Source organism: Culex pipiens, chromosome 1, assembly GCF_016801865.2.
Source record: "Culex pipiens pallens isolate TS chromosome 1, TS_CPP_V2, whole genome shotgun sequence".
NCBI classification, from domain to species: domain Eukaryota; kingdom Metazoa; phylum Arthropoda; class Insecta; order Diptera; family Culicidae; genus Culex; species Culex pipiens.
In genome coordinates this window covers 136,816,415-136,843,389 of record NC_068937.1, presented here as the reverse complement: position 1 = coordinate 136,843,389, position 26,975 = coordinate 136,816,415, and the positions used below count along the sequence as shown (strand labels likewise).

The 26,975-nt window shown below is 35.4% G+C and overlaps 1 protein-coding gene across 2 annotated transcripts in view; it reads right to left on the bottom strand.

The window, feature by feature from the left end:
- LOC120422115 (cytotoxic granule associated RNA binding protein TIA1-like) overlaps positions 1 to 26,975 on the bottom strand; it is a 610,909-nt gene that overhangs the window by 478,118 nt on the left and 105,816 nt on the right. The window contains exon 2 of one of the 2 annotated variants that reach the window (XM_052711638.1): positions 12,450 to 12,512. The exons of the other annotated variant lie outside the window; for it this stretch is intronic. Within the exon in view, the coding sequence (XP_052567598.1) occupies positions 12,450 to 12,512 (63 nt within the window). The remainder of the gene's footprint in view (positions 1 to 12,449; positions 12,513 to 26,975) is intronic. 2 annotated transcript variants of the gene reach the window in all.

Below are 26,975 nucleotides of genomic sequence, written 5' to 3'. Positions count from 1 at the left end.
TTTCATACACTTAGGAGCCCAGGGCGGCGAAGTCCTTGTAGATAAAAAGGAAGACACTAGTGGTTGGTACTAGCAATGGTGGCCGACAGCTATAAAGTCAACTTCGTTTTTCGAGAACGAAACATAAACGCCCGGGATTATAATGAGAAATTATGTCAAGCATTAAGTCTTATGCGCTACCGAGAAGGGCTTTTTCAGTGGAAGAAAGGGAGGAAGGAGGTGCTACTGAACCACCCTAAGCCGGTGACGCTGGAATGTGTTTGGCGAGTGCTTTTATAAACATACACAGCGCCGAAACGTAAAACCGCTTGGAAATATTTCAGTTTCTTTCCTCCCGACCAACCTTTGTCCTCAATTTGAACGTTGTCTAAAGTCGGAAAGTGCTAGGAAAGTGCCCGGTTGAAGAGCAAACGCAACAATTCAGGCCTCTTGCAACAGTGGCGGCGCATAATTGGTGCGAAAAGAGACCTAACCTCCTAAGCGAGTTCGCGTCCAGACATCGACGAGAACGCACTGCCTTTGGCTGAGTCTAAGGTCAGAGTAGGCACTGAAATATGAACAAGTTAAGGTTTAAGGTCAGTCAAATTTGGTAAAAAATTGGTTTAAAAAATCAATGTAAACAAAATTAAAAAAAAATATTTCAAAAAAAAACCTTTACTATGACGACACCAGCCTACTACGACACAGTCGTTTCGAGCTGTTTCGTTTGAGGACTAGAACAAAATGCAAAGTCAAGCCGATTTAAGCTGCATAAGCTCTGTTGTGTGCAAACAACAAGAGCGGTGGCATTTGCCCTAATTTCAGTTGCAAAAACGTTGCACTTGTTAAAGTTTCATGACATTCGTGAAAAAAAAACTCAACAACAAGAATCACCCTTAAATCCTTCCTCTTCCGGGAGACAAAACTCACCTTTCCAGTCTATGATTTATTGCTACACCTACGCAGGCTTCTACCACGCTGAAATTGGCTACATTTCGTAAGCCTTTCCAAGAGACGCACTCGCGGATTCGATTCCCGTCGGCAATAAATAACACCCTAATAAGAAACAAATGAACTCGAAATGGCACCACACCTCCCGCCCTCCCCCGCACACGTTTTTTCCAACGATAAATCAACCTGTTGTTGTTGTTGTTGTACTTCTAGCTGTCTGCCTGCCTGTAATTGCCCCCCAAATCCCAGAGATTATACCGCGCTGTGCTGAAGAGTGCAGAATTTTAATTTTTTGAGCGCCATTTTTATGGACAGAAGAATGGAGCTCTTCTTTTTTTTCGGCTGCTTTATGGAACGTAATTTGGACAAGGAGCACACTCGTCCCGCGGGTTTTGTCCATTTTCTATTCATCATAACACCATCACACGGAACGCGCGAGTCAGGCCAGGTCTAGCTGGAGTCAGAAAATCGGTTAGGAATAGGGAGCAGCGTTGGGTGGAGGACGACCATCGGCATCTATGGAAGAAGGTAGGATGACCGGAAATTTGAGGGGTTATGAAAAAACTATGTGAAATGTGCAAAATGCATTCAAGATCTAATGTCATTAAATAGTTCACAAAAAAACACATGAAAAATTTAAAAAATAAAGGAAATTACATCAATTAAAACAAAATTCCACAAAACACTTCAAGCACCATATCTAGCTAAGTTTTCGACTCTGTTATTTCGGATCAATTCTTCACAAAGCCGTTTCGCCATTCTAGGATAATTTATCAGAAAAAAAAAACAAAATATTTGTAAGTAACAACAAAGTTTCACCTGAATCATTGATTTTCAAAATTATTCTCAAAGAATTGAAGTTTTATTGTATAAAAATAATATTTAAAAAAAAATCTTGAAACGATACAATTTCAAAAACATTTTGTACGTGAACCATTGTAATATTCAAGCAGTCCAAAAATTGCTCAATTCCAATATTCCAAAAATTTAAAAATTTGGTCAAAACTCCACATTTCTTTCAGATAATTTCAATAATTTTTTTTATTTTTTTTATATTTACAAAAAAATTGTTTTGGCATTATTTTTAAAGCAAAGGGGCATTAAAAATCATTGTTTTCGTTTCTCGCAAAATATGTGTTTTTGCTTAATAATTGTTAAACTACCTACTTTTCCTGTCGTTTCCAAATGACGATCGGCCTTATTTTCTATCAAAACATATACTGAAAAGGTCTACTTTTCAGAATTTTCAGGAAACCTAAAAAACCTTACAATTTCCAAAACATTTTGTACGTGAACCACAGTAATAATGAAGCACTCCAAAAATTTCTCAATTCCAATATTTTAAAAAATTTCAAAAATTTGGTCAAAATTCCACAATTTTTCAGAAAATTCCAATAATAAGTTTTTTTTAATTTATTTTTGTATATTTACAAAAAATCGGGTTTGGCACTATTTTTAAAGCAAAAATCATTAAAAATCATTGTATTCGTTTCTCGCCAAAATATGTTTTTTTGCTTAATTGTTGTTAAACTACCTGCTTTTCCTGTCTTTGCCAAATGACGATCGGCCTTTTCTTCAACAAAAATAATAGAATCAACACATATACTAAAAAGGTCTACTTTTCAGAATTTTCAGAAAACTTCAAAAAAAATTAATGCTTTGCCCTGTTTTTTTCTCTGAAATTATGCAACGGCAATGTCGTCTTTCAAAATGTATGTCAATGTTAACAATTTTAAATTCATTTCTTCATAATCAGCATGTTTCTGCTCGTTTGAACAGAATTTATTTTTGCAACAAAAAAACAAGGCTGGTGTAAAATGCATTTTAAAACACTTTTTTCATTCAAATTAGGAAAATTTATTTTTCTCGGCGTAACCAAGTATGCCAATTTTTTTGTCAATGACAAAATCATGAAACTGTTAAGAGGCAGTATTTGTAAATTCTGCTCGGTTTGTTCTAGAGGTCGTATCGAGGTGCTCCGATTTGGATGAAACTTTCAGCGTTTGTTTGTCTATACATGAGATGAACTCATGCCAAATATGAGCCCTCTACGACAAAGGGAAGTGGGGTAAAACGGGCTTTGAAGTTTGAGGTCAAAAAAACATAAAAAATCTTAAAATTGCTCGCATTTCCGTAAAACTTCATCAAATCCAACTCTCTTAGATGCATTCGAAAGGTCTTTTGAAGCACTTCAAAATGTGCCGAAGACATCCAGGATTGGTTTGACTTTTTCTCTTAGCTTTTGCAAATTACTGTTAAAAATTGATTATTTTAAAACCTTAATATCATTTTGCAACAGCCTCCAACACCTATACTCCCATAGGTCAAAAGAAAGGTAATTTCATGGACTATAAGCCTACGGTATTAACTTTTTGGCCAATCGCAGTTTTTCTCATAGTTTTTCGGTTTTTCTATAACAAACATTTTACAACGTTAGTTTTTGCCCTGTAGGCCTCCATAGCGGCACTTTTTGGTCTCAATTTCATCATATTTGGAATCATCGGAAAATTTCACGTTAGTTAGTAGTATTGGAGTTGTAAATTTGATTGCAAAAATTGCCATTTAGAATGAATTAAAATATTTTTTAACAATTTGTTGGATTAGGGGTGAAACAGGTTTTCGCCTACTTGATACAGCATTTGACGCATTGATCGCAGGGTAAATAAAATCAATTTCTTTTTTCAAAAATGTTTTATTTAATTAATTTTTAAATCAAATTTACCACTTTAATACTTCTTACTAACGTGAAATTTTTCAAGGATTCCGAATATGACAAAATTGAGACCAAAAAGTGTCGCTATGGAGGCCTACAGGGCAAAAACTAACGTTGTAAAATTTTTGTTATAGAAAAACCGAAAAACTATGAGAAAAACTGCAATTGGCCAAAAAGTTAATACCGTAGGCTTATAGTCCATGAAATTACCTTTCTTTTGACCTATGGGAGTATAGGTGTTGGAGGCTGTTGCAAAAAGATATTAAGGTTTTTAAAAAAATCCATTTTTAACAGTAATTTGCAAAAGCTATGAGAAAACGTTAAACCAATCCTGAATGTCTATGGCTCATTTTGAAGTGCTTCAAAAGACCTTTCGAATGCATCTAAGAGAGTTGGAATTGATAATGTTTTACGCAAACGCGAGCAATTTTAAGATTTTTCATGAATTTTGGACCTCAAACTTCAAAGCCCGTTTTACCCCACTTCTCTTTGTCGTAGAGGGCTCATATTTGGCATGAGTTCATCTCATGTATAGATAAACAAACGCTGAAAGTTTCATCCAAATCGGAGCACCTCGATACGACCTGTTACACATTGGTGAAAAACTCGCTCTTAATAAGATTTTGAACATAAAAAATAACCCCTTATGAAATTTTCTTAACAGTTTCAAAAAAATATTTTTGCAATTCCGTCGTGAAACTACTTACTTTTCCTGTCATTCTTGAACGACGAAATAGCCTACTTTTCTGTACCAAAAATAACAGAATCAGATAGCAACACTTTTCAAAATAAATGCTGAAAAGTTCTACTTTTCAGCACTCAAATGGGTGCTGAAAAGTTGAACTTTTCAGCACTTGTTTTGAAAAGTAACACTTTTCAACATTTTTTTGATTTAAACGATTTATTGACAAAATACATGAAAATTTGACATAAAATTTCACTCAGTGTGTGCTTTTTGGAATTGCAAAAAATGTTGTATGGAACTCGTTGCAAAACTTGATTTTTTCAGCACATTTCGTATTTATCCAACTCGGTGAACCTCGTTGAATAAATGTACGACTCGTGCTGAAAAAATCCGCTTTTTGCAACTTGTTGCATAAACTACTATTTCATAATTTATAAATCACAACTTTGAAATGTTAGTGGCGAAAAAAATAGGTCCTCACAGAAAGTAAGTCGTGATCTTGAAAATCCGATAAAAAAAAACATTATTTCAATAATAAAAGAAAATTTCACAATAGTTTCATTTTTCACATTAAATTTCCGATCAATTGTTCCAAAATATTGTAGATTGAAAAATTATGGCTAATTAAGAAACATATGATTTTTTTTCCCGGATTTTCATTCTATGTGCAACAAAGATCGGGTCGCCAATTTTAAAAAAGAAAATTTGTAAAAAAAATCTCAGCTTCATGAAATATATTTTTCAGAGATGGACTAGGAAGGACACAATTTTTAAATTTGAAAAACAACAAATATTTCGAAAAACATAACCCTAGTAATGGTTAAAACAATGTTAAAGTATATTCGATTGAAATTAAATTTCAAATTAAAAAAAAACCACTGAAAAACAAATTGAAGTATTTTTCCGTAGCTTTAAAAAATCACATTTTGTTCAACAATTATAACTTGGTCACGCAATGCTAGAGAATAGCTCATTTACAGCAATTTACTTTATTAGAGTCTAGTTACGCCACTGAATCAACTACAAACTGTTTAAAATACATTTCTATGCGATGTCATTCAGAATATTTTTAAAATATTCAAAAATTGATAAAAATTTTCATGCACAATTTCAAAAATTTCCATAAATTTGGAAATATTAAAAAAAAATCTGAAATTTGAATGCAATTATCAGTTTGCAGCCTATATTGCAAATTATGAAACAATAGAACAAAAAACAGAGTCAAATAGAAATTGTAAGTTCAAACAGGATTTTATTTGTTAATTTTGTTGGTTTCATTTACAGCGCATGAAAAACAGCCAAATTTTTATATGAATTTCCAGTTGATAAAAAAAAACCAAAAACTAGAAAGTCACCCTACGCGAACCTTTCGGTGTATGGAAGCTGCCATAACATCGAACCCAGCACCGACCACGGTGCGACGATGGGACCCAGCATCAGAAGCAGCCGTGGTGGCAAAGCGCATAAAAACAAGAGGTCCATGAAGCTGATGCTCAACGGCTCTGGCTCGATGGCTGGAGTGACGCTTTGGTCCTATAAATCATAAAAACGAATGCCAGACGCTGCAGCAAAAGCATAAATAAAAAGCATAATTTGGAACGTCGTGTATTTTGCCACCCCCCACCTAACCATCACCGCCCCCTTCTTGAGCAAACATGATCCAAGAGCTTCGGAGATTGGCTGCGAAAATGGCAAAGTTTTTTTCCCCATTTTGAGGGTGGGGTATGGGAGGTCGTATCATGTGTGCCAGATATCCTAGGTAGAGGCTACACGGAAAAAAAAGTCACACATGCTTTTACGCACCAAAGAGGGAGGGGAGGGGAGCATAAAACCAACAAATGAAGAAGAATCGGTACCTCTTGGAAGATTTTGCCAGCATCACACTGTGATACTGCTTGATAACCTTGGGGGAGAAAACTTTTCCACATGAATTTTAGAACAAAACTTGCGTCACGCCAAAGTTGGAGCTGCTGTGGGAACTGCTGCCATGCGTTTCCATTTTTCAGCACGATGGGTGGAGGGTTAATTTACATTCATTTGAGGTTTTTAGGATTCAATAATATTTTGACACAATTTTCGGCAGAGACTTGGTGTTCGAAGAATCACTGTTGTTTGCGTTCGTGCAAGTAAACTTTGTACTAGGAAAATTTCCACAGCTCGACTCAGAATTTCTTGCTGATGTTATTTTGTAATTTTGCCTATAGGGGAAATTCTCGTATGTTTGGCAGGTTAAGCTTTCGCTCCTAACTCCATCCAATTTGCTGATTTTCACTATTTAAACAACTAATTTTGCAAAACTTTTGATAGGAACTTGCTTGCTCACTTCTTATTGAGCTATTCATCACTCGATTTTAGTTGAAAACGCTTTTAATTAGCTTTAATTTAATGTCAAAGTACTGACCTGCCAACATTAGAGGCACGCTGGAATTAGATGCTGTTCCCCTACTTGACATTCAAAAAATAAAGCAAAACTTTGAAATCAAGGTAGTTTTCACCCAACAAGGTGTATAATCAGGCTTTATTGAATCATTTTAAATCCAAATAATTTTTATTTACCAGAAATTAAGTTTTTTGTTGGATCCACCTTTCTGATCAGTTCAATTTTCTGCTGAAATAAACTTAAAGATACACATTTAAAAAACAAATATAATTTTTGAGGGTTAAAAAATTCCATGGTTTAAAATTTGAAGTTTCGATGCAATTTTAGGGTTGATTTGCAAAATTTATTTATAATTATTTATTTTTTGTTGGGAACACCAAAAACTGACAATTTCACGATACAATCATGATTTATCATTTGATTTTGTAAATCGGAAGCAAAGTTGGTGAGTGGTTGTCACTAAAAAAATCATATTTTTTGGTGATGCAACATTTGTTTCCTGTTTACATTCATTTCAGACGTGTTATCTCAGCAACTATTGGTCCAATCTCAAATGTCTTTGAATCAAATTTGCAGCAAAATTTCTGAAAAAAAAATTAATCAAATCTGATCAAGCTTGGACATGACTTCTACTAGGTAAAAAAGTCACGTAACTTGATAACGATGTGTAAATTTCTAATAAGTTTACAGAAAAAAAGTTGGTAATATTCATCAGGAAATGGTGACAGATTTTGTGTCAAAAAAATGATTAATTTTACCCCAGAAAATTATGAATTTTCATTAGTTTTTGATGAATATTCATCAGGTTCACATTTTTACAAATTTTTTAATGTAATTTTACTCTAAAAAAAGAGGTAATATTCAACCTACCAAATTTTCAACATTCCAAAATTCCACTTTTTTTTCTGTGTTCTTAACAATTGCAAATTTGATACTTCATCCAAAATAATCTTGAAAAAATAATAATTGTAAACTTTCTTTTTCACAGTTTCTACCTAAGCAAAAAATAATTTTGAAATCACTGAGAAGTTTTCTTTTTTTTATTTTATTTTTTATATATTGTTTTAGTAGCTAAGAGACAGCCATATAGTTCAAATTTTAGTTATTGCAATGACGTGCAAAAGTATAACTTCATAAATGATGTAACATTCAGATTTTGTTTCTGTTTAGTTTGAATTTCAATTAAACTTTTGTGAAATGTTGTGCCCTTTTTATTGAAAATAATGACGAAGTTTTAAAATCAAACCAAACATACCAAAATTTCAAATCTATTTTAAGGCCGTTGCAAATATTTTTTGAAGTTCATGTCCCTCGACTCTGACCAAAGTCGAGGGGGGGGGGAGGACCAAAATAAAAATTTAAATTACGAGCCATGGTTACAACATTTTGATGAAAAAAGTGTTTTAAAATGCATTATACATTAGTACAGTTGTTTTGCCATCATTGGATTGGGAGCGTTCTTTTATTACGTAACGCGAAAAATCGAACTTTTAGACCCCCTCCCCCCCTCGTAACAAAATTCCCATACAAATTTTAAAAATTTTGTATGGAGCGTAACACGGCCTCCGACCCCCCCTTCCCCCCTACTGCGTTACGTAATAAAAAAACGCTCCCATTCCAAAATATCTAAGTATTGACAAAAAAAAAATATTTTTTGCGAAAAATAATTTTTTTGTGGTGCTGTACATTGGGATTTCATAAAAATTCAAAACATTTTTAAACAAGCCCAAACATGCTATATATGATTATCAATGCAAAAAAATGCATTTTTAATTTTTTCAGTTGATTAGACTTCTATTTTCATGGAAATTTTGAAGTCTTTTCGAAAAATATTTTTTGCCCCCTGATTTTTCAGAGCAATTTTTAAGGAGGGGAGGGGGGGCGACATAAACTTTGAAAAATATTTACAACGGCCTAAATGAAAAGAAATAAAAAATTAAAAAAATAATTTCCGAGACATAAAATCTTCAAATTGAAAATTTACGCGGGTAAAATACACTGAAGCTGTATCTCAAAAATCGGCATTCTAATCTAATCGAAAAAATAAAGTAGTAGGAAATTTTCCCAACTTTAAAATTTACATGATTCGAAAAATGTGACTTGAAAATATCTATGATATCAAATAGGTAAACTTTCACAAAAAAAATATTTCGAAAACAACTACAAAATGCTTACAATTTTTAAACGGCGAACTTTATCAAAACAAATTTAAAATGAGTTTCAATGGCAAATTTGAATTTGCATCTAAAACGAATGTTTGTTTACAAAAATCTAAATAATTTTACAAAAACTCATATTACCAGCATAGAACACGAAAATAAAAAAAAGTAATTTGCAAATTCAACTTTCAGTGATAAAAAATTCAAATAATAAACGTATTATTTTCTGTGTACCGTCATCAGGGGTGACATTGGGTTATACGAATTTCAGCATTTTTATATGACCCAATCTCACTCCCTAGACCCAATGTCATCCCTGATGAAGATATCTACTATTTTGGAAAATTCGTTTTCATAACCATCAATCGTTCAAAAAATACTTTCCCCAGATAAAAAATACCAAATAAATATTTACTTTTATGACCAGCCCGCAAAATTTTATGAAAAAAAAAACTGTTGATGCAGAATAGCTATTTTGACATACACGGAGAAAAAGGAGTTCCCAAAATCGTGAACAAGCGTTCATGAAAATGGGAACCTCGAACAAAGTGTTCAAATTCCATGGTACGATTTTGAAAAACGTACCATGAAATTTGAACACTTTGTTCGCGGTTCCTATTTTCATGAACGCTTGTTCACGATTTTGGGAACTTTTTTTTCTCCGTGTAGGATTTATAGTCGTAGAAAAACTACACAAAAAGATAAAGAAATGAAATTGAATAAAAACTTTTTAATAACTGCTCGATCTTAGAAGATTTCAAGTTGATTCAAGCTCAAGTATTTAAAACATTATCTTTTAATTTACTGACAATAGAAACAGAAAATATTTTTCTAATGAAATGCGTTATCTCAAGCTTCAGAATCAAGACAAAACAACATTTCTCCACAATAAATAAAGCTCCAATTGATACCTGGCTTCCTAATCCAAACGATTAAAGTCTGCAGCACTTCCTGTGAGATCCATTCCTCCGGCTACCGTACAGCGATAATTTATTCTCCCATTAGGCAGACGTAATTCCACTTCTACCTTTTTAGCACTGCAGGTTCCATTTGTTTTGCTGCTCAGAAGCTCAAAGAGCCAAGGCTCACCAATCTTCTTGTCCCGTCCTGCCTCCCTTGCCGCAGAACACCCACCCCCGGATCATAACGCAGAGGTGCAATCCATCAAAAGTTGGTTGGTTTGTCTTTCCAGCAGATCATATGCCTTACTTTACATGCAGAGAGTGAGAACCGGGGGGTGGTTCTGCTCTATTTGATCTGCTGTGAACCTCTCTTTCCTTAGCAAGAAGGAAGCAATCTAGTCCGGAAGCGAGTGAGCGCAGCACAGCAGCATTCAATCCAACTGCTGATTTATTATTTATGGTGCAGCTCATAAAGCAGCTCCGGTAGGGTAAGCAAGCAACCTTTCTGTTCTACTTCGAATAGCAACACTCTAAATCTTCAAAACATTGCTCTTGCTTATCGTAACTATTTTATTACCAGGAAACACAAAGCTTAAAACAGTAGCAGCACAAACCCGGCAGTGGCGAGCACAGTACCGATGAAAAATATTCAAAATCCTTCAATTTCTCCCGTACCACCCTAAAACTTCAACACGTTCCCCTCCAAACTACCCTACAGTCTAAGCATGCCTTGCTGCGGTGGCGGTTTTGACTCTTCTAACACACTCATCGCAGCAGGCTGTGTGGCAAAGCGCAGCAACTCAGTCAGTGAAGTAGCAAAAGCGAAACAGATCCGGAAATTGAATCTGAAAGGAGAAAATTAATCCGGAATCACTGATGAGTTTTCCTTTCTCGCCCAGCTCGTCAGAACGAAAATGAACTCTTAATACACCGCCGGGTAAAAACCCCTTTCGCCGCATAGCAGCAATATAACTATGGGAAGGGGGAAAGGGAGGAGTGATTATGATACGAGCGACGAACCTGTTTTGGTTAGAGGGTTTCAAGCAGGAAGTGAACGATTGATGCGGTTGAGGGTTTGAAAAATTACTATGTTATGATTGTTTTGGTTGGAAAAGGGGAATCAAAACGTGAAATTAAACAAAAAAAAATACTAACGAAAAAACGTAAATATTTCCAAAACAAGCGCTCCAAGTTTTAACTAGTTTGGTTACACCAGTTAAAATAAAACAGTTAAAAATGTAAACAAAAATCAGAAAAGTTCAGAATTCCCAAAAACTAAAATAAACTGAAATCAATATTTTAACCAACTAAGTAAATTTTCTAAAAACAAAAGATCCGCTTGGACCAAGTAACCCTCGTCAGTTACATGATCTCCAAGTATGGAGTGTAATGAGTTTTTTTTTATTTTTAAACTAATCCTCAGTCCTAACGTAGCACCTAAAAGGACCTAATAAAAATAAGTAATGAATAAAAAAAATGTAACAGAATAAATTTGTGGAAAATAAGATTTTTTCCCAGCTTTTTCCCAATTTTTATGACGTGTCCCAAGAGTGTACGATCATTTTGATGAGAAATTGGTCTATTTCACGAGTGTCAATTGCGATATCTGGATTGGTTTAAAGAATCTTGTAGTTGTAGAGAATAGGACAAATAGGAAAATAATTTAATATCAATATGATCATCAAAATTGATGTTGAAAAAGAATAAGGTTCATTTGCAGACTTTTTAATTCATTCGGGTATTTTTGGCATCAGTGCAATTGTTTGCGAGAGAAAATATTGACGTTTGAGGAGAGTGAGCGGATGCGATAGCGTTTGCAGTCAGAGTGAGAGCGCGCTTCTCGCAAGATTCATTCTGTTGGATAATTTTGTAGATGACGAATGTGTGATTGTTTCAAGTTCTTTGGAAGAGTTGAAAAGGCAATCTTTTGATTACATTTTACGTTTACTACATGGCATAGTCGGTAGGTGAGTATACTGTATTGCGGAGTAATTGTGGTAATGTGAAGGGGCGAATTACCCAACCAGCTAAAGAGAGCTGAAGAAACAGTTGGCGAATGCCCCAATAAGCTAAAGAGAGCTAACACTGAAAAAAGGGTTGACGAATGCCTCAACCAGCTAAAGAGAGCTAACGCAAAAAAAGGATGACGAATGCCTAAACCAGCTAAAAAGAGCTTGAATGAAAAAAAGTTGGCGAATGCCCCAACTAGCTAAACAGAGCAAAAAAAAATAAGAAAAGAAAAAAAAAAGTTGGTGAATGCCCCAACTTGTTGGCTTCACAAATATTATTTATGTGTAATTCATGAAAGGTTATTGGGCGTAAGTTCCCAACAACGCTGATCTTGAATTAAAAAAAAACGTCACCATTTACTCACTTTCGACCAAAATGGTCGTTGTCACAAGATAGCACACAACAGACGAACGATCTATTTCGGTTAGTAAGTTTTCTTCTAATTTGTTATGCCAATTGTTTCCTTGAATTTCAAAAAAATGAATTCCCTACATTTGCTAGGTTTCTTTCTAGTGAGAAAATGAACGCTCGTATTCCCAAGTATTGGAACTTCATCGAGTTCACCCACCCTTGTTAATATCAATTACCCCTCTGTGAGATGAGCTTAGAATTTTACGAGCTCTTCAAAGTGGGGTTCCTGCCAAGGTGGGATATGCAAACGGACACTTACGTGCTTCATCTTGCCACCGTCCAGCATCGATGCCGCTGCTGCTGCTGCCGCCGAACTGGATAACTGCAATGGATCGAGAGAAGAGAAAAAGAACAAATACCGTAGGTATTAGAAGGACAGGGGATGCAATCTCTCTCTGTTTCTGGATGGGAAATAAAAATGTTGAGTGGAGATGAAAGCTTTCAAGCGTAAAAACCTTTCCATTCCTGGTGCTGCACCCGATCTCTTGTTATTTCTAATTATTTATTGAACGCTTAGGAATTATTGAAGGAAAAACAAATACAGGTTCAGAGTGTCCGGCTCTTCTCCTCTCTCTCATCATCGGAAGTGACGATGAAGCTAATGGAAGCTCCCTTCCCAGAACCGAGCGGGCTGACTCTAGTAGCTGGAATCAATTATTTGCATTGACTGGAAGGTAAAGTGAACCCGATTCTCCGATACACGTGCCATGCCCACACACCCAACACATTTTTGTAAGGAAGGGGTGTTTGAAATGTTGAAAACTGGCCTCCCTGCTGGGAGGAATAATTTCTGCACCACATCGTTCGTCGTCATCGTTGAGTGCCAATATGGGTGGCTGGGGAAATTAGCACAGGTGGCGTTACAGGTATTGCCCATGTAGCAAAATATATTCCGACTTATAAAGGGGTAGGAGGCGGAAGGGGGGTTAGAGAAAAGTTAAGTGGTTTTTGTGTGAAAGGATTCCCATGATTAATGGCGCTCTTGGTGGTGGAGCGCTCGCAGTAGGCCTAGAGTTGATTGCTTTGCTTCTCAATGGCTTATTGAATATTCCAGATTCGATCCGAGCAGGCGATGGTTTTTATGTTTTCTCTGTATGTCATTGTTTTTATTCAATTACAGAGCTAGCACAGCACACTTGATTTCTACGAGATGAAATCATAATCGATCCCAGGTGGATTGACGCATGATTACTTTGATGATAAATAAAGAGAAAATAAATAATTATTCACAGTACATCAACCAAACTTCCCAGAGGATTAACATTTTCCGCAAAATTTCTTGCCATAATCATTTCCCGTAATTCATTTCCCACTTATCACCCACTCATGATCCTCCATCAGGAAAAACAAAAGACACCGAAAAAACGAATAAATTATCACACCGGATTGTGCGCCTATTTTCGGCACCTTTCATCATCTTTTCCCCGAACGACGCCACCTCATCACCTTTCGAGCATCATTCATCCCAATTTCTCACAGCGAAGCTCATCCACTTGACATAATGACGGGCCGCCCAACCAGCGCGCATTTTAAAGTGATTATTTGATCCTTTAGGGCATCTCCACCGCAGGGACCTAATTGCGTTGCAAAGCTAATTTGGCACCCGCGTCAAGCCCACCGCGGTACTTGTGCGAGAGCTAATTTAGGTTCGAGTTCATCCGTGTTCATCCGAATCTAAACAAAACTCAGGTTAGCTCCGGGATCTACCGGGAGCAAATCGTCTGACGGATGGTTTTTTCAAGCAAAACAATGTGATTGGGCCAATGTGAGTTTGTAAACATAGAGTTTATCCTGCTCACGTCAGTAAATGTTTACATTAGGAGTGATGATTGATTTTTCGATATCAATTATTCGAGTTTGGAGATATTTTCCCTTCCTTGCTGCAAATTTACGCATGAAAAATGACTTTTGGTAATTTGGGGTGATGCAGTTTAGTTTTTTAGGTCAGATTGGGGCTGTGTTTGTTTAATTTTGGTCAACGCATTGTCGATCTACTACCGGACATGCAAGAGACAAGTCATTTGTATTGAGTAAAAAGCAAAATTCAAGCATAACATTTTAAATAAGCCAATACGGATTTGAAAACAAGCAATCCCAGCAATCCTGTTCTTAATTTCTTGAATTCTTAAATTCTTAAATTCTTAAATTCTTAAATTCTTAAATTCTTAAATTCTTAAATTCTTAAATTCTTAAATTCTTAAATTCTTAAATTCTTAAATTTTTAAATTCTTAAATTCTTAAATTCTTAAATTCTTAAATTCTTAAATTCTTGAATTCTTAAATTCTTAAATTCTTAAATTCTTAAATTCTTAAATTCTTAAATTCTTAAATTCTTAAATTCTTAAATTCTTAAATTCTTAAATTCTTAAATTCTTAAATTCTTAAATTCTTAAATTCTTAAATTCTTAAATTCTTAAATTCTTAAATTCTTAAATTCTTAAATTCTTAAATTCTTAAATTCTTAAATTCTTAAATTCTTAAATTCTTAAATTCTTAAATTCTTAAATTCTTAAATTCTTAAATTCTTAAATTCTTAAATTCTTAAATTCTTAAATTCTTAAATTCTTAAATTCTTAAATTCTTAAATTCTTAAATTCTTAAATTCTTAAATTCTTAAATTCTTAAATTCTTAAATTCTTAAATTCTTAAATTCTTAAATTCTTAAATTCTTAAATTCTTAAATTCTTAAATTCTTAAATTCTTAAATTCTTAAATTCTTAAATTCTTAAATTCTTAAATTCTTAAATTCTTAAATTCTTAAATTTTTAAATTCTTAAATTCTTAAATTCTTAAATTCTTAAATTCTTAAATTCTTAAATTCTTAAATTCTTAAATTCTTAAATTCTTAAATTCTTAAATTCTTAAATTCTTAAATTCTTAAATTCTTAAATTCTTAAATTCTTAAATTCTTAAATTCTTAAATTCTTAAATTCTTAAATTCTTAAATTCTTAAATTCTTAAATTCTTAAATTCTTAAATTCTTAAATTCTTAAATTCTTAAATTCTTAAATTCTTAAATTCTTAAATTCTTAAATTCTTAAATTCTTAAATTCTTAAATTCTTAAATTCTTAAATTCTTAAATTCTTAAATTCTTAAATTCTTAAATTCTTAAATTCTTAAATTCTTAAATTCTTAAATTCTTAAATTCTTAAATTCTTAAGTTTTTAAATTCACAAATTCTTAAATTCATACATTTTTGAAAGCCTGATTTTGAATTCAATTTTTGATAAAAATGGTGTTTTTGAATATAAATAAAATCGTAAATTTATATTTTGGAATTCCTTAATTTCAGATTTTGTAGCATTTGTTATTTCGACATGTAATTTCTGAATAAATTAAATACTTTAATATTAAAATTATTATTCAATTCTGCATACTTTTTATTTAGAATTTCCAAATTATTTTTTTTTACTATTGAGTTTTTCAGTCTGTTAATAGATATTTGTATGATAACTTTTAAGTTTGTTTTCACTCACTTCATTTCGATCCGTGTGGATCAATTGGACAGCACACTGGACTCACAATCCAGAGGTTGCTGGTTGGTACTAGAAATAGTGGCCGACAGCTATAAAGACAACTTCTGTTTTAACTCATTTCAACCAAAAAACTATATCTGTCCATTTAATTTCAAAATTCTGCATGAGATTCGGCGGGGATTTTCAATATTATTATATCGAATACAATGTTATTAAAACGTTTGTGAGTTTCAGTCGCATACAAAAAGGAGAATTCTTGAAATATATTTGAATTTTAATACATAATTCAAAAATGTTTAAATTTTCTGTGATGATTTGCTTATATCAAATATAGGTGGTTGATTATTTTTTATTTATAAAATACTAAAAAATGGTAAATATCACAATTTTTCAATTTAATAAAGTCGTTTTGAACCAAATTACTGATTTCTTCAATATCCATTCAAATTTGATAATCAAAATAAATTCAACTTCAACCAAACAGAGACAAATAATTCTAAAATCTCAGAAAACATTAACCACCGGCAGCTCGGGGACTTCTCGAGCACCTATCTTGGCTACTCGACGGATCCCCGATGAACTTTTTCTTCGCTGAATGAACTCGAAGGCTAATTTAGCTTTAGCTTTGCTACCCGCGGTGCGAAAGTTGGGGTGCAAACATGTCGGGAGCAAATCGGATGAACTCTTTTAAAAATTTGAAAATGATATTTTATTGATATACGCAACCAATTTGGACATATAATGCAATTAGAAGCATGTTCTATCATGCTAGAATGTAGTTTTATTGATTTCGATCAACAAAACGGCTAGAATTTGAAAATAAATAAATTAGATCCCCGCGGTGGGCTTGATTCGGTAGCCAAATTAGCTCCCAGCGGTGCGAAAACGTGTATTAGCTACGGAGCAAAGCTAAAAATGGGGATCCAACCGATAGGTTTGCCACGCAATTAGATCTCTGCGGTGGAGATGCCCTTACCACGCGCTCTCTGGTTTACAGAAAAAAGGGGATTAGATCTAATTTTAAGCATTTATCAGTAATGTATACAGGAAAAAATGCGTTTAAGAAAGCAATGTTTCCAGGTCTTAATTTATTATTTTTTATCATAATAATTTTCTAAAATGATCAAAGTGTGTCCACGTGGTTTGCGGAGGCTTGATAAATTTTCAGAAGTACTTTTTTTGCAGAATCAAATGTCAAATATGTTTGAAAAAAACAGTGTTCCCCTATTTCAAAAACCCAACATTCAACCCTTCCCATCGAAGTAGGCTGAGGTCGCCCTCCAGTAGGGGATTATTAATCATAGCATGCGTGAGGGGGAGAAACTTGGCTAATATGCTGCTGGAAAATCTCCACCATCAAAGTAGGCTCTCCGCAAGAACAATAACATCCCCACCACCTCCCTCCCCTCCCACTTCACGCAGAGAGATATTAAATTCTAAGGGAACGCTCAGGTTGATCCCAATGTTCTCGTTTACCGTACCCGATAGATGGCCCCGGGATCTTGATATTTTCTTGGCTCACAAAAGGTAGTGGTGCGTGTGTTCTCGTTATTAAATCTGTCCATACCTTACGCTCGGTGCTGGAGGCAAGGTAGGCCGGTCGGCCCGGTATGCAAAATCCGAGCATCCCCAGTTTTTCCACCCACCCCAGCCTACTGTGCGGCAAAAAAGATGGCGGCAGCCAGCAACATTTCAGCAACAACAAAGTCTCGCCCCGGGGCCCGGCTGCTCGGCTCCGTTAGCTGATGTTCAGTGTTCTGTGTTTTGTTTATGCTGATCTCTCGCTTCATCTGGCCCCACTGGTTTTGTGAGTTAGCTTTGTGTCTTCATTGATTTAATTGAATATTATCCTGCTGGTTGTGCTTGTTGCTTTTTTGTTGCTTGTTAAAAGGTTTTTTTTTACTTCTTTGGTGCCCCCTTTTCGGGGATGCTCTTGTTTCGAGAAGAGGTCGTCGTTTTTCGGAGCACTCCGGATTTTTGCCGAACAAAGGTCACAGAAACTGGCGGCGGAAGCGACCGAAATACCTGGCAAGGTTTTGTTGTTTCACGCCCCCGGGGGAAGATTTGAGAACCACTCGACAGCTTAATAGACTGTTATTCAAAACACAATGTATCGAATTATGATTTGATAACGTCCGAAAATGCTGCTGGGAATATGATACAGGAGGTAAGAGCTGTTCGTTAAACAAGGCCTTTTCAAATTACCTGCCCTTAAGGGATTCGTATGAAATGCTTTTAAAACATTCCCCTTCTTGAAATTGATTAAAATCAATTACTTCTAGCTCTCTTCTCTGAAATTTTGTCGTTTTGATAATCTTGTCTTCTTGTCTTCTTGTCTTCTTGTCTTCTTGTCTTCTTGTCTTCTTGTCTTCTTGTCTTCTTGCCTTCTTGTCTTCTTGTCTTCTTGTTTTCTTGTTTTTTTTGTCTTCTTGTCTTCTTGTCTTCTTGTCTTCTTGTCTTCTTGCCTTCTTGTCTTCTTGTCTTCTTGTCTTCTTGTCTTCTTGTCTTCTTGTCTTCTTGTCTTCTTGTCTTCTTGTCTTCTTGTCTTCTTGTCTTCTTGTCTTCTTGTCTTCTTGTCTTCTTGTCTTCTTGTCTTCTTGTCTTCTTGTCTTCTTGTCTTCTTGTCTTCTTGTCTTCTTGTCTTCTTGTCTTCTTGTCTTCTTGTCTTCTTGTCTTCTTGTCTTCTTGTCTTCTTGTCTTCTTGTCTTCTTGTCTTCTTGTCTTCTTGTCTTCTTGTCTTCTTGTCTTCTTGTCTTCTTGCCTTCTTGTCTTCTTGTCTTCTTGTCTTCTTGTCTTCTTGTCTTCTTGTCTTCTTGTCTTCTTGTCTTCTTGTCTTCTTGTCTTCTTGTCTTCTTGTCTTTTTGTCTTCTTGTCTTCTTGTTTTCTTGTTTTTTTTGTCTTCTTGTCTTCTTGTCTTCTTGTCTTCTTGTCTCCTTGTCTTCTTGTCTTCTTGTCTTCTTGTCTTCTTGTCTTCTTGTCTTCTTGTCTTCTTGTCTTCTTGTCTTCTTGTCTTCTTGTCTTCTTGTCTTCTTGTCTTCTTGTCTTCTTGTCTTCTTGTCTTCTTGTCTTCTTGTCTTCTTGTCTTCTTGTCTTCTTGTCTTCTTGTCTTCTTGTCTTCTTGTCTTCTTGTCTTCTTGTCTTCTTGTCTTCTTGTCTTCTTGTCTTCTTGTCTTCTTGTCTTCTTGTCTTCTTGTCTTCTTGTCTTCTTGTCTTCTTGTCTTCTTGTCTTCTTGTCTTCTTGTCTTCTTGTCTTCTTGTCTTCTTGCCTTCTTGTCTTCTTGTCTTCTTGTCTTCTTGTCTTCTTGTCTTCTTGTCTTCTTGTCTTCTTGTCTTTTGTCTTTTTGTTTTTTAGTTACAGATCTTATTTATCCAATGCATCACGCTCTGCAGCGTCCTCTTTCCAGCAAACGACCAACCTCCGTCGGTGACCGTGACGAGCACCGAAAAAAAGGCCAGATATCCTCGTCGAGTGCCCATCAGATCAACCGGCCTGTTTGAGTATGAATGAAGAGTGCAAATGTGATACTGTTTGCAGGACATTTGCGCCCCAAAAGTATGCTGCTGCACAAAACCGGGCTCGGTTCCATTCCGGTTCTCGCCCCAAAAAGCGACAACTGTTAACTAGGTGTATCTCCGAGCACCCTCTCGCCGGTGGAGGTGGTCCGAATTTTCGATTGCCACCACCTCTCCGCACCAAGTGTCCGTGTCCTTTTCGTCCGGCCAGCAGCATCAACCGGTCAGACCAGACCAGCGATGTGATCCAAATGTGAGGTCATCTGATATAAATTGCATAGCTTCTCTCACACTTCGTGACTGGAGTCCGGGGAAGTGCAGCTGAGTGCTTTTTTCCTAGGATCCGGATTCTGCTGCTGATGTGTTTTGTAACACGATATTCCCGGCATCTGTGGCCTCTCAATCTCACCTAGAATTGTTGTCCTTTGCCTGCCTTGACGTTGGCAAAGGGGGGTGGTTGTTTTAATTAAAAATTCAGCAATAATTACATACGTAAGTTGTTCAATAAATTACAGCACAAAACGTAATTAATGGCGTGTTGTTTTGGTAAATTAACACTGACTTATTTATTTTCTAATTTTTCTTGCCATTGCCACAGGAGTGTCTTTTGCGACCTGGTCCGGTGAGCAGGAACTCCGACCTCGGATACAGTCTAGAATGGGGCACCGCAAGGGAATTACATTTTCCGGGTTGGTTGGTCGGGCTCGGGCAAGGCAGTACGTCACCGGGCAAATGAATGGGCTATTCCGGCAACACTGTCACGGTTAAGTAATGCGGTTTTTTGGCAGAGCGAAGCCGAGAATAGTTGGTTTCGTTATCGTACCGTTTTGAGAATATTGCAGGAAAGTTGCGTTCTAGTTAGGTTGTTTGAGCCTCAGTCTCAGTCTCAGTCTCAGTCTCAGTCTCAGTCTCAGTCTCAGTCTCAGTCTCAGTCTCAGTCTCAGTCTCAGTCTCAGTCTCAGTCTCAGTTTCAGTCGCATTTTCGGTCCCAGTTTCTGTCTCCATTTCAGCTGCACAACCATCGTAAATCGAGGGAGATTTCAACACAAAAACCAGCTGCAAAAACAAAGACAACCACATCAAAAGCGCAAAAAAACAAACCGCCAAGGGGTCCATTTCCACTCCATCAGCTGCGCTGCCAAGTGTTGAGTGGCCAAAAATAATTTGATGATGTTTTTAATTACACAACCGAGGGGTCGTCCGTTTGTTTGTTTGGAAGCTGTGCAGGATACAGACAGACTGCGCGCTCGTGGGTGGATGCCAACTCGACTCGAGATAACACATAAAAAGGAGTGTGTGTGTGTGACTTCCGGTGAGCTTTCCAAAAACTATTCCATCCGTTCGCAAATAGTCCACCCAGGAATACCGGGGGTCCACGAAAGGGCCCACCGAGAAAGTCGTTAAGAAAAGCAATTAGCAGGAAAAAGCCTTTTCCGAACATTTTCGCCCAGCGAAGCAGGCGTTGCGAACGTATAAGCTGTGTGTGCGACGCTATCTCTCACGGCCTGCTAGGGTTTGGCTTTTCGCCCATTTTCCTGGAACTGTTGTTGATTTTGTTGCTGGCGGTGAAAAGATCGTCGTAGGTTGCTGCGATGGTTGTTTTTCCCCGGTTGTGTAAACTAGAGCAAAAGGACGAACACGGGCGCGCAAAACAACAGCAACAACAACAACAACAACATCAACCGACATCTACGAGGACGACTGCAAACAGAACGGCGCGCACACAAGGGCACAAGGCAAGTCATGTGAATTTTCGGGTTCGTGGTGGGTACAATCCTCTTTCGGCAAAATGCCATGCTCCGCCCACAGCCAATCAGAATATTATTATGTGTATACCGAGATGAATACGACGGCGACGGCGACGACGACGACCGGGACCAGGACCAGGAAACCCAGAAAAAGGGAGGAAAAACCCCGGCGATGGAAAGTGGCCAAAAGCCAAAGCAGCAGCAGCAGGCTCTGCCGTGTTTCGACCTTTTTTTGCTGCTGCCACTTGGATGTTGTTCCGTCTTCTCGGCCTGCTACGACGACGGCGACGACGCGACCTGGCGATGTTCTCGTTCCTTGTTGTCCTGAAGGTATATTATCATCATGGCATGCTGCTGCTAGTGTTCTTCTTCGCAGTCGCGCGGAAAATGGCTTTCGGTTGCTGGCTTTTGTGTGCAATTTCCTTTAAAGTTTTCGCCCACTTTTTTTCTTTTCTTTTTTTCCCCGGGGTGGTTTTTGGCTTCGAGTCAGTTTGGGTCATAGTTTTGCACGGTGGGTTGAAAGATGTCAGAAGATCATATTTTATCCTCTACACAGAAAAAAATGATGGTAATATTCATCAGGAAATGGTTCTGGACATTCATCAGTTTTTGATGAATTTTTATCAAGTTCACATTTTTACACATTTTTATGTAATATTACTTGAAAAAAGGTTATATTAAACCTACCAAATTTTCAACCTTCCAAAGTTCATTTTTTCTGTGCATCAAATTTTAGCCATTGATTACTACACGCTAGAATTATTTTTCAATTGGGTCATTCTGAGGTTCGTTCTTCAATATCTCGTGATGGAAAGACTCCCCACATTTGTTTACATTCAAAAAAAATGTTTAATATAAATTAACAGTTCAAGATGATGATGAATTTAAAATTTGATGCAAACGGTAATGCCACCCGATTTGCGTAATCTACATTCTGGAAAAATGTTATTTCTTGTAAAAAAAAACTTTAGAGATCTTTCATTTTCCATTACTTTACTGTTACAGAAATCGGTTTCTAGGAAGAAATGTTCCTTATAAATAAAAGCTTTAAGAGATTGCCATCGCTTTTCCATTAGCTTTATCTCAAAAACCATTAAACCAATCCAACTACAATTTCATCCAGTTAAAATCTACTTATGGCATCACTGCTAAATGAATTTATCCTAAATAAATTCATCCATCTCATGAAATTTTAAAAAAAATATATTTTTTTTAAAAAGGTGATTTTTCACAATTTTGATTTATATTTTTGTGTTTAAAATTTAATTCTAAAGGGTGTTGTTTGAGCGTATCCTTTTTTCTCAACTATTTTAATTTTTTTAACTTTTGCTGATGACACAAAATCAATCATCAAATCACTAAAAGATTTTAGCTATTTCAATAGATTTTTTTTTCTTCCAGGGATTAGGCATTTTTTTGGAAAATATTTTTTTGTATTTTTTTTTTTATTTGCGAAAACTGAATGGGTATATTCTCTCTGAGAAGGCAATAATAATTTATTTATTTTTTCAATTGTTTGTTCCCCTTTCATTAAGCATTTTTTTGGAAAATATTTTTTTGTATTTTTTTTTTATTTGCGAAAACTGATTGGGTATATTCTCTCTGATAAGGCAATAATAATTTATTTATTTTTTTCAATTGTTTGTTCCCCTTTTTCGAAAAATCAGGAGGCCAACAAAATAATTATTATTAAAAATTTAACTTTCATTGAAATACAATCGATTGTAAACTACTATATTAACGATACGATACGATATAGATTAACGTTTATTTGTGCATTTTCAATCAAACTGAGCACTTTTTGCCTTTTTACCAATTTTGAATTTTCGGGACCACCAATGTTGAAAATAAAGACGCAACATTTGAAGAAAAATAATATTGATAGTTTAGATCAAAAATCAAAAAAAAATCGGTCTTTTTTCTTCAATTTTATTTTTTGTATTTTTTAATCCGACTGAAACTTTTTTGGTGCCTTTGGTATGCCCAAAGAAGCCAGCATCATTAGTTTGTCCATATAATTTTCCATACAAATTTGGCAGCTGGCCATACAAAAATGATGTATGCAAATTCAAAAATCGATTTGGTGTCTTCGGCAAAGTTGTAGGTATGGATACGGACTACACTGGAAAAAAATGATACAGGGTAAAAAAATTTGGTGATTTTTTTATTTAACTTTTTATTACTAAAACTTGATTTGCAAAAAAAATATTTTTAATTTTTTTATTTTTTGATATGTTTTAGAGGACATAAAATGCCAACTTTTCTGAAAATTCCAGGTTGTGCAAAAAATCATTGACCGAGTTATGAATTTTTTTATCAATACTGATTTTTCCAAAAAATCGAAATTTTGGTCGCAAAAATTTTTCAACTTCATTTTTCGATGTAAAATCAAATTTGCAATCAAAAAGTACTTTACTGAAATTTTGATAAAGTGCACTGTTTTCAAGTTAAATCCATATTTAGGTGACTTTTTTGAAAATAGTCGAAGTTTTTCATTTTTTTAAATTAGTGCACATGTTTGCTCACTTTTGAAAAAAATATTTTTGAAAAGTTGACAAAATTCTCTATATTTTGCTTCTTCGGACTTTGTTGATACGACCTTTAGTTGCTGAGATATTTCAATGCAAAGGTTTAAAAACAGGAAAATTGATGTTTTCTAAGTCTCACCCAAAGAGCCCACCATTTTTCAATGTCGATATCTCAGTAACTAATGGTCCGATTTTCAATGTTAAAATATGAAATATTTGTGAAATTTTCCGATCTTTTCGAAAACAATATTTTCAAAATTTTCAAATCAAGACTAACATTTCAAAAGGGCCAAACATTCAATATTACGCCCTTTTAAAATGTTAGTCTTGATTTGAAAATTTTGAAAATATTGTTTTCGAAAAGATCGGAAAATTTCACAAATGTTTCATATCTTAAAATTGAAAATCGGACCATTAGTTGCTGAGATATCGACATTGAAAAATGGTGGGCTGTTTGGGTGAGACTTAGAAAACATTTGATTTTTTGCACAACCTAGAATTTTGAGGAAAGTGTATGTCCTCTAAAACATATCAAAAAATAAAAAGAAATAAAAATAGTGTTTTTTGCAAATCAAGTTTTAGTAATAAAAAGTTAAATAAAAAATCACCAATTTTTTTTTAACGTGTATCATTTTTTTTCAGTGTAGTCCGTATCAATGCCTACATCTTTGCCGAAGACACCAAATCGATTAAAAAATTCCTTCAAACGATACAGATTTTTGAATTTTCATTCATCATTTTTGTATGGACAGCTGAAAAATTTGTATGGAAAATTATATGGACAAACTAATGATGCAAAATGGCTTCTTTGGGCATACCGAAGGCACCGAAAAAGTTTCAATCGGATTAAAAAAATACAAAAAAATCGAATGACCGAAATCCTAGAGAACTGCTCTATACAAACAAGCTATAAAAATATTTTGAAAAAAATATCTTGAGAAGGATTTTCTGATCGATCAAGTTTCATCGACAAAGGACAACCAAGGATTCATCAGAACAAAACAGTTTCTTACTTAGAAATATACTCTTTTCTATGTCATTACACACAAAATTATTCACGCAAAACAACCATTTTCCAAAAAGCCCAGTGTTTTAGATGCCAAAAAATCCCAGCTTGTGAGTAATAACACAGGAAAAATCATGGCTTTTCAAAAACATTTCAAGGTGCAAAACAAAATCAAATAATACTTTTTGCAATTTGCAAAGTTTTACATTCTTTTTGTAACTTGTATCTTCAACTGTTGTTACAGAAATTTTAATTTTGGACATAGCCACTTAAAATCAGGGGTGCCAGGTTGCCAGATAAATCTGGCATTGCCAGATTTTTTGAACGCCAATTAGAAAAAAATAATTTTCTATTTCTTCCTCACATTGTTTTATTGACGTATTTTGTTTATTTTGTGAAGCTATAACGTATAAAAAGTGAAAATACACAGTTTTTGAACAAAAAATTACTTATTACTTTGAGAAAAGTGGCTTGCCAGATTTTTCACAGATTTTTTGCCAGATTTTTTACTCTTCAGACCTGGTAACCCTGCTTAAAAAAGACAACATTTTTTTTAACCTGTAAAGTCATAACAAAGCTTGACCATCTCCAAACATATTTCTTTGGAAAATACCAGCAAATTTCATAATAATTTCCTTTCGAGACATTAAGAATGATCCAATTATTGCTGAGATAAAGCCAATGGAAGCCAGAAAACCTATTAAGATATCAATATATCGAAAACTTTTGGATCGATTCTCAATTGAAAATAAAAAAAAAAACATTTGTGAATTTTGTACTATATCTGCTAAACAAACTATCCACCTTTTAAAACAAAAAATACTTCGAATTAAAATCACTTCAATTTGAACTTTTGAAAAGGTCAATATAGCATGGAGACTTGTTTGGCCAATTTAAAAATTCTAAGTTGCGATTTATCACACCGTGTCCAGGTCTTCAATTTTTGCCATCATATTTTTCCTTTGTGTCCCACCTGTTCCTCCGAATAGCGCCCCCCCTCTAGCTCGAAAAAAAAATTCGATTTCGCCAAGCCACTCACCAAAAACTAAGATTATCGTTTTTACGATATGAATAAATATATTTTCCGGAACGCTCGCTGCTTCCTTCGGCAGCCTTTTTATTTTTTCGTTCGCCTTTCTCCGGGATCAAAAAGAAGCCGGCTATACTGAGAGGATAAGAGACCACACCACAAAACAGGGCAGCTTAGAGGTAAATTTTCCCAAACCGCACTAAGCCCCCCCCCCCTCGCTCCCTGCTGGAGGTTGAGGGGGTGGGTGGAAATCGTTTATTTCGGAAAATAATAATAATAAACGGTAATAACGGGTGCGGGAAGCATAATTTCCTGTGAAATTGCGAGTTAAAATATCGCTTAATTTCTACTTACTATTGTGGCCATAAGCTGCCAGCCCACCCTCCTTCGGCATAGAGAGAGCGAGTGTTTGTTTGCTTCTGCCAGCCAGCAAAGAGGTGGAAATTATAAGGAATTAGGCGGTGAGGGTGGTTGAGGAAAAGCGCAATGCTTATTGAAGGCATTAAAGTGAAATGGTGCCCAACAAAGAGGTGATTTCGGGCGAGGAAGAAAGTGGCACCATCTGTTTGCAAGTGACTACTTTTCGCAGCAATTGTGAGAGTTTTGCGAGTGCAGCAATTGCTCCTGGGGGACCAAATCTGGCGGCCGCGTCGATTTAATTTTCCACACAGCAAACTGCTTCGTTTAGCTTAAATTGGCTGGATGAAATGATAATATTGGATTTGGTGCTGAAATCTGATGCTTTTAGGAATGGATTAAGCCCGGAAGATACGTGTATCATTAGTGAAAATTGTCTTCCTCGATTTGTTTTTATCAAAGACCGCATACTGTCATTGCAAATAACTTTGAGCTGTATTTAAATTGAAGTATTTTGCTCACCATTTAAATTATTACCAAACCAAATTGACTTTTGTCATAAATTGACTGTCATTTCGAATTGTCGCTACATTTATGCTGTTCACTCGTAATTCTGCCAATTTGAGTAAATTATTCTCGAAAACCAATGAAATTTATAACCAAACACACAAATTTCAATCCCAAACCAACTGACAACGGCCACACAAACAGCCAATAAATCAGAATGCATTACCGGAATCGGACATTCAACATGCGCACTCAAAATCACACAAACATTTCAAAATGTGCAAATGTAATTCAATAGCGTTAACATGAAAATACCACAAATTATCACCACAAAACTGCCCTCAGCACCAAAGGGATTCACACACACAAACAGTTCATCATTATCGCACAAATGTGTGAACTGTCTCCACACACCCAACAACTCAACCCTGAACATCGGTTTGTTTGATCAAATTCTCTGAAAATATGTTTGCAACTGCCACTCAAATCGCTCGCGTTGTCGTCGTCGGCGCGTTAAAAATCAACACACACGACACCCGAGCAACACACAACAAAGCAAGCTGAGCGAGAACATATTTGCACGTGACCCTCCCCAACCTCCCCCACCCCGAACGAAAAT